The sequence below is a fragment of the Pristiophorus japonicus genome, unplaced genomic scaffold (genome assembly GCF_044704955.1).
Source record: "Pristiophorus japonicus isolate sPriJap1 unplaced genomic scaffold, sPriJap1.hap1 HAP1_SCAFFOLD_160, whole genome shotgun sequence".
NCBI lineage: Eukaryota > Metazoa > Chordata > Chondrichthyes > Pristiophoridae > Pristiophorus > Pristiophorus japonicus.
The window spans coordinates 1,129,048-1,139,135 of record NW_027251278.1 but is presented as its reverse complement, the minus strand read 5'-3'; the positions used below and the strand labels follow the sequence as shown (position 1 = coordinate 1,139,135).

At 55.5% G+C, this 10,088-nt stretch overlaps 1 protein-coding gene across 1 annotated transcript; it reads left to right on the top strand.

The window, feature by feature from the left end:
* Positions 1-3,141: 3,141 nt before the first annotated feature.
* LOC139243072 (DNA polymerase eta-like) lies at positions 3,142-4,386 on the top strand. The gene has a single exon (XM_070870666.1). The coding sequence runs from the start codon at positions 3,142-3,144 to the stop codon at positions 4,261-4,263; it is 1,122 nt and encodes a 373-aa protein (XP_070726767.1). The 3' UTR covers positions 4,264-4,386.
* Positions 4,387-10,088: the final 5,702 nt, after the last annotated feature.

Genomic DNA, 10,088 nt, shown 5'->3' with positions numbered 1-10,088 from the left:
AGAGAGAGAGAGAGAGAGACCGGTGTAGAGAGAGAGAGAGAGAGAGAGAGAGACCGGTGTGGAGAGAGAGAGAGAGAGAGAGAGACGGTGTAGAGAGAGAGAGAGAGAGAGAGAGAGAGAGACGGTGTAGAGAGAGAGAGAGAGAGAGAGAGAGACGGTGTAGAGAGAGAGAGAGAGAGAGAGAGAGAGAGAGACGGTGTAGAGAGAGAGAGAGAGAGAGACGGTGTAGAGAGAGAGAGAGAGAGAGACGGTGTAGAGAGAGAGAGAGAGAGAGAGAGAGAGAGAACGGTGTAGAGAGAGAGAGGGAGAGAGAGAGAGAGAGAGAGAGACGGTGTAGAGAGAGAGAGGGGGAGAGAGAGAGAGAGAGAGACGGTGTAGAGAGAGAGAGAGGGAGAGAGAGAGAGAGAGAGAGACGGTGTAGAGAGAGAGAGAGAGAGAGAGAGAGAGAGACGGTGTAGAGAGAGAGAGAGAGAGAGAGAGAGACGGTGTAGAGAGAGAGAGAGAGAGACGGTGTAGGGAGAGAGAGAGAGAGAGAGAGAGAGACGGTGTAGAGAGAGAGAGAGAGGGAGACGGTGTGGGGAGAGAGAGAGAGAGAGAGAGAGACGGTGTAGAGAGAGAGAGAGAGAGAGACGGTGTAGAGAGAGAGAGAGAGAGAGACGGTGTGGGGAGAGAGAGAGAGAAAGACGGTGTAGAGAGAGAGAGAGAGAGAGAGAGAGACGGTGTAGAGAGAGAGAGAGAGAGAGAGAGAGAGAGACGGTGTAGAGAGAGAGAGGGAGACGGTGTAGAGAGAGAGAGAGAGACGGTGTAGAGAGAGAGAGAGAGAGAGAGACGGTGTAGAGAGAGAGAGAGAGAGAGAGAGAGACGGTGTAGAGAGAGAGAGAGAGAGACATGAGAGACGGTGTAGAGAGAGAGAGAGAGAGAGAGAGAGAGACGGTGTGGGGAGAGAGAGAGAGAGAGAGAGACGGTGTAGAGAGAGAGAGAGAGAGAGAGAGAGACGGTGTGGGGAGAGAGAGAGAGAGAGAGACGGTGTAGAGAGAGAGAGAGGAGAGAGAGAGACGGTGTAGAGAGAGAGAGAGAGAGAGAGAGAGAGAGAGAGAGACGGTGTAGAGAGAGAGAGAGAGAGAGAGAGAGACGGTGTGGGGAGAGAGAGAGAGAGAGAGAGAGAGAGGGTGGGGAGAGAGAGAGAGAGAGAGAGAGAGACGGTGTGGGGAGAGAGAGGGAGAGAGAGAGAGAGAGAGACAGTGCGGAGAGAGAGAGAGAGACGGGGGGGAGGGAGACGGTGCGGGGAGAGAGAGAGAGAGAGAGAGAGAGAGAGAGACAGTGCGGAGAGAGAGAGAGAGACGGGGGGGAGGGAGAGAGAGAGACGGGGGGAGGGAGAGAGAGAGACGGGGGGAGAGAGAGAGAGAGAGAGAGAGAGAGAGACAGTGCGGAGAGAGAGAGAGAGACGGGGGGAGGGAGAGAGAGACGGGGGGAGGGAGAGAGAGAGACGGGGGGGAGAGAGAGAGAGAGAGAGAGAGAGACAGTGCGGAGAGAGAGAGAGAGACGGGGGGGAGGGAGAGAGAGAGACGGGGGGGAGGGAGAGAGAGAGACGGGGGGGAGAGAGAGAGAGACGGTGCAGGTGGAGAGTGGGGGAGAGAGAGATGGAACGAGGGAGAGAGAGTGAGTTGGGGGGTGGGAGGGAGAAATGGAACGGGGAGGGAGGGAGAGAGAGAAATGGAACGGGGAGGGAGAGAGAGAGGCAGCGAGGGGAATAAAGCAGAGGAGAGTGTGCATGGGCTGTGAGGAGATTAAATGGGTGGGGAGATTCCATTGTAGGAACAGCAGAGAGGTTTTGTTAAACTTGTTTCGAACCTTGGTTAGCTCACACTTGGAATATATATTATAAAACGGATATACAGGCACTGGGGAAGGTTCAAAAAAGATTTTCTAGAATATTTTTAAAGACCTCTATTAGATCACCCCTCAGCCGCCTTTTTTCAAGAGAAAAAGAGACCCAGCCTGTTCATCCTTTCCTGATATGTATACCCTCGCATTTCTGGTATCATCCTTGTAAATCTTCTCTGCACCCTCTCCAGTGCCTCGCTATCCTGTTTATAATATGGTGACCAGAACTGTACACAGTGCTCCGTGTGGTCTAACCAAGGTTCAGTACAGGGTTAGCATAACTTCCCCACTTTTCAATTCTATCCCTCCAGAAATAAACCCTAGTTCTTGGTTTGCTTTTTACGGCCTCGCTAACCTGTGTCACAACGTTTAGTGATTTGTGTATTTGTATCCGAGATCGCTTTGTTCCTCTAACCCACCCAGACTCACACCCTCCCAGTAATAAGTGACCTCCCTATTCTCCCGACTAAAATGTAATACCTCACATTTATCTGTGTTCAACTTCATTTATCAATTATATGCCCATTCTGCAAGTTTATTAATGTCCCCCTGTAATTTGTCACTGTCCCCCTCAGTATTGACTATCCCCCAATTTGGTGTCATCCACAAATTTATAAATTGTGTTTTTGATTCCAAAGTCTAAATGGTTGATATAAATTGTGAACAACAGTGGTCCCAGCACCGCTCCTTGTGGAACACCATGACCCACCTTCTGCCCCTGTGAATAGCTCCCTTTACCCCCACTCTCTGCTTTCGGTCTGGAAGCCAGCTAGTGATCCATTCTGTTACTTGTCCCCTGACTGCATTCTCTGACCTTGTTCATCAGTCTATTGTGGGCTCCTCGATCGAAGGCCTTTTGAAAATCTAGATACATTACATCTACTGCATTACCCTTGTCTGCTCTCTCTAGTACCTCTTCAAAACATTCAACAAGGTTGGTCAAGCAAGACTTTTACCTTTCGAAATCCATGCTGACGTCATTATTTAGATGAGGAAAGGCAGGAGGAGGCTCGAATGGAGCATAAACGCCGGCACGGACTGGTTGGGCCGAACGGCCTGTTTCTGTGCCGTATATCCCGTGCAATCCGATGATACAGGAGAGTGTACAGGGGTTGTAGCAGGAGATCGAATGGGTGAGTAGAGTCGGCAATGAGGTAGTGTGTACGGGGTGGTGGGAGGGGATATCGACTCCGTGGTAGGCAGGGTACCAGGGCAGTGAGGGGGCTGTGTTGATGGGCCGTTGACGGATGGTTTTGGATGCTTGAGTCAGCCTCCTTTCTCCTCTCCTTCCTCAGGTTCCCGGCAGTCACCGCTCTCAATCTGTGCGCCGGTAAATTCTCCGAGCCGCCCGCAGCTTCGGCAAAGAGCATCACCGAGTTCCTGAGCGACGACGGCAGATCCAGCCAGGTGGCCGTGCCCATTTCCCCGCCCCGGGGAGAGCCAGTGTTCCTGGGGCAGGTGGTCCGGGGCAGGGCGGGACCAAGGGCGGGCACCATCGCTTCCTTCTTCCGGCAGGCCGCCTCACTTCCTGCCACCGCCGTGCCCTCGGCCAGAGGGGAGGAAGACCGTGTGACGCCGGACAGAAGCGTCTCACCGAGCTATTCGTTCTTCAAGAGCAAAACCCTCGGACCCTCCCTCTCGGAGCACGGCCCGGACCCCCGGGGACCCTCCCTCTCGGAGCACGGCCCGGACCCCCGGAGACCCTCCCTCGCCGATCCCCAGGGACCCTCCCTCTCGGAGCACGGCCCGGACCCCCAGGGACCCTCCCTCTCGGAGCACGGCCCGGACCCCCGGGGACCCTCCCTCTCGGAGCACGGCCCGGACCCCCGGAGACCCTCCCTCGCCGATCCCCAGGGACCCTCCCTCTTGGAGCACGGCCCGGACCACCGGGGACCCTCCCTCTCGGAGCACGGCCCGGACCCCCGGGGACCCTCCCTCTCGGAGCACGGCCCGGACCCCCGGAGACCCTCCCTCGCCGATCCCCAGGGACCCTCCCTCTCGGAGCACGGCCCGGACCCCCGGGGACCCTCCCTCTCGGAGCACGACCTGGACCCCTGGAGACCCCAGGCCCCTCCCCCACCTCACCCCCCCCCGCGCTGCCCCTCCCCGGGGTCGCTGACTCAGTGCGCGAGGTGCGGGGAGCACAAGGCCTCCTGGGAGATGCCCGAGCACGAGGATTTCCACTTTGCCCTCGACCTGCAGGAGTCCTTCTCCGCCCCCTGCCTCCTCCCCCCCGCCCCCTCCCCCGCCAGCCCGCGAATGGTCTCCTCCACTCGTCGAAAGAAGACGGCAACGAGCCAGCTGGTGCCCGCCGGTAAACGGCCCAGGACCAGCAGCAGGCACACTCTGGACTCCTATTTTAAGAAAGCCCCCTGTTAGCGCACAAGGACGGGGCCAGGCGACCGGGCGGGTTTGATTCTCCCCGAGGCACCCGGAGCCCACAGCCGACAGATTCAGTGTCGCAGTGCGGGGTCGGGGCCGTGAGGGTGTGGGGGTCGCTGCGGGGCAATGGGGGGTGTTGGCGCGGGGCAGTAGGGAGGCCATTGCCGGACCTGGTGTTGGCTCAGGGCCATTGCCAAGCCTGGTGTTGGTTCGGGACCATTGCCGGACCTGGTGTTGGTTCGGGACCATTGCCGGACCTGGTGTTGGTTCGGGACCATTGCCAGGCCTGGTGTTGGCTCGGGGCCATTGCCAGGCCTGGTGTTGGCTCGGGACCATTGCCAGGCCTGGTGTTGGTTCGGGACCATTGCCAGGCCTGGTGTTGGTTCGGGACCATTGCCAGGCCTGGTGTTGGCTCGGGACCATTGCCAGGCCTGGTGTTGGCTCGGGGCCATTGCCAGGCCTGGTGTTGGCTCGGGACCATTGCCAGGCCTGGTGTTGGTTCGGGACCATTGCCAGGCCTGGTATTGGTTCGAGACCATTGCCAGGCCTGGTGTTGGTTCGGGACCATTGCCAGGCCTGGTGTTGGCTCGGGACCATTGCCAGGCCTGGTGTTGGCTCGAGACCATTGCCAGGCCTGGTGTTGGTTCGGGACCATTGCCAGGCCTGGTGTTGGTTCGGGACCATTGCCAGGCCTGGTGTTGGTTCGGGACCATTGCCAGGCCTGGTGTTGGTTCGGGACCATTGCCAGGCCTGGTGCTGTGTCCCGGGGACCGATGAGCTGAAGTCCCGGGTTGCTGTGTCCCTGTTGCTCGAGCGGGGACATGTGTTTTTGGGTCGGTGCGCTTGGATAATGTCGAGATTTTATTCTTGAATTGGCACAAATAAAAGTTTTGTAGGAAATGCGGGAGTTTAATGGTGTTTAATGGCGTTTGCCGGAGAGGGAATAGCTGGTGACACTTGGTGTGAGACACACTGATCTCGGCCCTTTCGGGAGCATCACTGACGTGTCTCGCTGCCAATCCTTGGCCTGTCGGTGGGACCCCGCCCGATCGTTTGTGGGGTGAGGCTGACGGACGGACTGTGCCCCGTGGGTGGGGGTCTGCTCCCTGGGGAGGGTCCGGGAACCCTAGGCCCAAGGTAGGGCTCGCTCGCCTCCTGTCCCGGCACCTCGGCCCATTCCTCACCCGCCAGCCCGGACTGTGAGTGTTGCCGGGCTATTCGCCCATGGGGGGAAGCCACACCCTGAGCTTCCCCATTCCTCGTGGTTCTGTTCCCATAGCAACCCCGCACTGAGCCTACCCCGGACCTCCTCCTCGGGCTGTCCCTCAGAGTCGAGGATAACTTGCTTCCTCACTAAACTCAGTTCGAAGGTGAGTGATGAGACTAATGTGGGCCAGGTCCCGAATGTAACTTTAAAGGGTGGAAGATGCCTGTGCGTGAATTCTTTTAATGTGGGGTGGCCTTTGCTCACCAGCCACCACACGGACTGGACAGAGCGAGGTCTTGGTCCAATGGCGAGGGGATCCAAGGCGATTGGAGACCAGCCCTGCCGCAAGGGCCTAACACTCACATCCGTACCAACCCCTCCCTCCCTCAGGTCATTTCTCTCCCTGTTTTTCAGCTTGTGTATTTGTCCATAGCATACGGACCCCGGCTCCAGCTCGCTGCTCTGCTGCATCTTTCCGCTTTCTCCAGCTGCTCATGCTTTGATGGCTGGTTACTGGCCTCTGGTCCCGACCTCACTGCTGGCCCTCTCAATCACTGCTATCCTGACTCGCGATCAGCGAACTCAACACAGACCAGGTATTGTCCCTCCGACCTTTCCAGTCTGCGTGAGCCGGCATCAACCAACTTGGCCATCAGGGAACGCTCCTTATTTTTAAACCCATAAAAACATGCTGACTTTCTTTTACTCACAGACGTCATTGCAAGTTGGCATTTACTGGAGCCCTCCCCAAAATCAAAGCAATGGCCAGTTTCGACAATAAACCTAATTAAAAGACACTCCTGTGCGATAGTTCATTGATAACAGGTTCTGCCGAAGGAAACCTCTGAGATTACAGAATCACCACTTCCACATTCAGCACCTTGTTGGAAGGACGAAGATACTGGCCTGCAAATTGCAGGCAGCAGTCAGGCGAAGGCAGTGAAGTAACCTTCCCACAAAGATCGTCAGGTTTTCCAACGTGTAATTCAAATCAGCGGAGAACAGCGGGGATCTCCTAGTGCGAGCTGCTGTGACATCAACAAGCTGTCTAAAGACTGACTCCTGGGATGGGGGAGGGATTGTCCTATGAGGAGTGACTGGGCCGATATTCTCTGGAGTTCAGAAGAATGAGAGGTGATCTCAGTGAAACACACAACATTCTGACAGGGCTTGACAGGGTAGATGCAGGGAGGGTGTTCTCCCCGGGGCTGGGGAGTCTAGAGCCAGGGGTCACAGTCTCAGGATAAGGGGTCGGCCATTCAGGACTGAGATGAGGAATCTCTTCACTGAGGGCGGTGAATCTCTGGAATTCTCTGCCCCAGAGGGCTGTGGGGGCTCAGTCATTGAGTATATTCAAGGCTGAGATCGATAGATTTTTGGATACTAAGAGAATCGAGGGATCTGGGGATCGGGCTGGAAGGGGGGGGTTGGGGGGTTGAGGTCAAAGGTCAGCCGTGGTCTTGTTGAGTGGCGGAGCAGGCTCGAGGGGCCGAATGGCCGACTCCTGCTCCTGATTCTTAAGTTCTTATTTGTTCAAAAATGAATTTCATGCCGTGTCACGACCTTGACGACTCTGGGAGCCGGGCCCAGTCCGGGCTGTACCCTGCTCACAATTGGCCGGAACTTGCGGCCATGATGACGGCGCACTGGCGGGACTCGCTGTCGTTCCACCTGTAAATCCGGTCGCAATTTCAGGATTCAGTGCGTGCGCGGCCGAATCCGGGAATCCGGACATTGTGGTCAGTCAGTCACTGCATCTCAACAGGTCTCCCCCATCCCGCCAGAGCCGGGAATATCTCAAAACTGACTCCAACTTTCTCTCTCCTGCAGGAATGATGCTGTTAAATTACCCACAAACTGTTCGATCAAAAGGAATAACTGGGGTTTTAACAGCATATTGGCGGCTACACAAAGGGCATGGGCCCGAAAAACACATTTCAATGACCCCAGACCAGTCGGTCACTGTCGCCATGGCAGCAGTCCGAGCTCGGCACTTCCTGCTCAACCACATCGCCGTTAACCCTTCCCCTGCCAGGTCCGGCCTCCTGCAGCTCCCAGCAGATTCAGCCATTCTCCGCCCCGGGTGTTTATAAATAGCTGATGCCTCCCCACTCTCAGAACCCCTTCCTCTCCCGGACCCTGCCAACCCCCGACCCCTCCCCCCTCTCTCTCTTCCCCCCACACCGACCCTCCTCCCCCTGGTCGGCAAAATAGAAAAGCAGAGTGTTGTTTAAACGGTGAGAGATTGGGAAACGTTGGTGTTCAGAGGGACCTGGGTGTCCTTGTACACCAATCTCTGAACGTTAACCTGCAGGTACAGCAAGCGATTAAAGCAAATGGTATGTTGGCCTTTATTACAGGAGGGTTTGAGTATAAGAATAAAGGTGTCCTACTACAGTTATACAGGGCCCTGGTGAGACCACACCGGGAGTATTGTGTGCAGTGTCGGTCTCCTTACCTAAGGAAGGATATACTTGCCATTGAGGGAGTGCAACGAAGGTTCACCAGACTGATTCCTGGGATGGGTGATTGTCCTATGAGGAAAGATTGAGCAGACTGGGCCGATATTCTCTCGAGTTTAGAAGAATGAGAGGTGATCTCATTGAAACATACAATATTCTCACAGGGCTTGACAGGGTAGATGCAGGGAGGATGTTTCCCCCCGGGGCTGGAGAATCTAGAACCAGGGGTCACAGTCTCAGGATAAGGGGTCGGCCATTTAGGACTGAGATGGGGAGGAATTTCTTCACTGAGGGCGGTGAATCTCTGGAATTCTCTGCCCCAGAGGCCTGTGGAGGCTCAGTCGTTGAGTATATTCACGACAGCCATCGATAGATTTTTGGATATTAAGGGAATCGAGGGATCTGGGGACAGTGCAGGAACGTGAAGATCTCATTGAATGGTGGAGCAGGCTCGAGGGGCCGAATGGCCTACTCCTGCTCCTAAATCTTATGACCCCTCCCCCCACATTCTTCTTCCCCTCCCCCCCCCCCCCCCCCACGCGATGACCCCTTCCCCTCCCCCCAGGCGTGAGGTTTGCTGGCTGTTTCAGGGTTGACCCCTCCCCCTGGCCTGACTGACTCTCGGGGCCAAGTCTCGGCTTGTTGTTCCGGCTCCTGCTCTCCGAGCTTTGGCTGCTGTTTGTGTTTGGTTTGGGGAGAGTTCCAGATTCCCGCTGCCCTTTGTGTGGAGATAAGCTCCCTGCCATCAGCCTGAACGGCCGGGCTCTGATTGATAGCTTCTGGGTTCCCCCCACCCGAGGAAATTGTTTCTATCAACTCCTTTAATCTTAAACGCCTCAAATAATTGAACCCTTAATCTGCTACATTTGAAGGAATACAAACCCAGTCTCTGTGACCTATCCTCGTCATTGAACCCTTGAAGGAAAGGATTTTAATTGTCTTTTAATGAACAGATGGAAAGGGTTTGTTTCCCCGAGTTAGTTCCAGGCAGTGTGCCTTTGCACATTGCGTTTACCCCTCCTGGAACCTCGCGCTCTGTCTGTGCGGCTCCCGGCGAGTGTTTGTGAAACTAGTTGTGGTATCGGGGCCACTTACTGAGCTTTAAAAGCTGGAGTTTCACCGCCTTACATCACAGGCTGGCTCTTGCTGTCGAGGGAGTGCAGCGAAGGTTCACCAGACTGATTCCCGGGATGGCAGGACTGACCTATGAGGAGAGACTGGATCGACTGGGCCTGTATTCACTGGAGTTTAGAAGGATGAGAGGGGATCTCATAGAAACACATAAAATTCTGACAGGACGGGACAGGTTAGATGCGGGAAGAATGTTCCCGATGTTGGGGAAGTTCAGAACCAGGGGTCACAGTCTCAGGATAAGGGGTAAGCCATTTAGGACTGAGATGAGGAGAAACTTCTTCACTCAGAGAGTTGTTAACCTGTGGAATTCTCTACCGCAGAGAGTTGTTGAGGCCAGTTCATTGGATATATTCAAGAGGGAGTTAGATATGGCCCTTACGGCTAAAGGGATCAAAGGGGTATGGAGAGAAAGCAGGAAAGGGGTACTGAGGGAATGATCAGCCATGATCTTATTGAATGGTGGTGCAGGCTCGAAGGGCCGAATGGCCTACTCCTGCACCTATTTTCTATGTTTCTTGCACTGCATTACATCAGGTGCTGGCTCTTGCACTGGGTTACATCAGGTGCTGACTCACTGGGTTACATCAGCAGCTGATCTCGTTCTCCTCCCTCCCGACAAACCTTTGATATTTTGCTACGGTGGTGAGCAGGTTTAAAGGTGGCCTTTGCTCCAGGGATAGGTAGCAGGCAGCCCAGAACCCCGAGCTCCCGACTGCCTGATGTTTGTACACTGCATGGCTGGTTTCCACAATACATTTACGATAGTTTTACCAGGTACATTTTTACATGATACATTTACCAGGCCAACATCCCCAGCATCGAAGCACTGACCACACTCGACCAGCTCCGCTGGGCAGGCCCACATTGTTCGCATGCCTGACGCACGACTCCCAAAGCCAACGCTCTACTCGGAACTCCGATACGGCAAGCGAGCCCCAGGTGGGCAGAGGAAACGTTTCAAGGACACCCTCAAAGCTCCCTGATAAAATGCAACATCCCCACCGACACCTGGGAGTCCC

Coding starts and splice junctions, on each gene's coding strand:
- LOC139243072 (XM_070870666.1), top strand. CDS start 3,142: ATGCTTGAGTCAGCCTCCTTTCTCCTCTCCTTCCTCAGGTTCCCGGCA.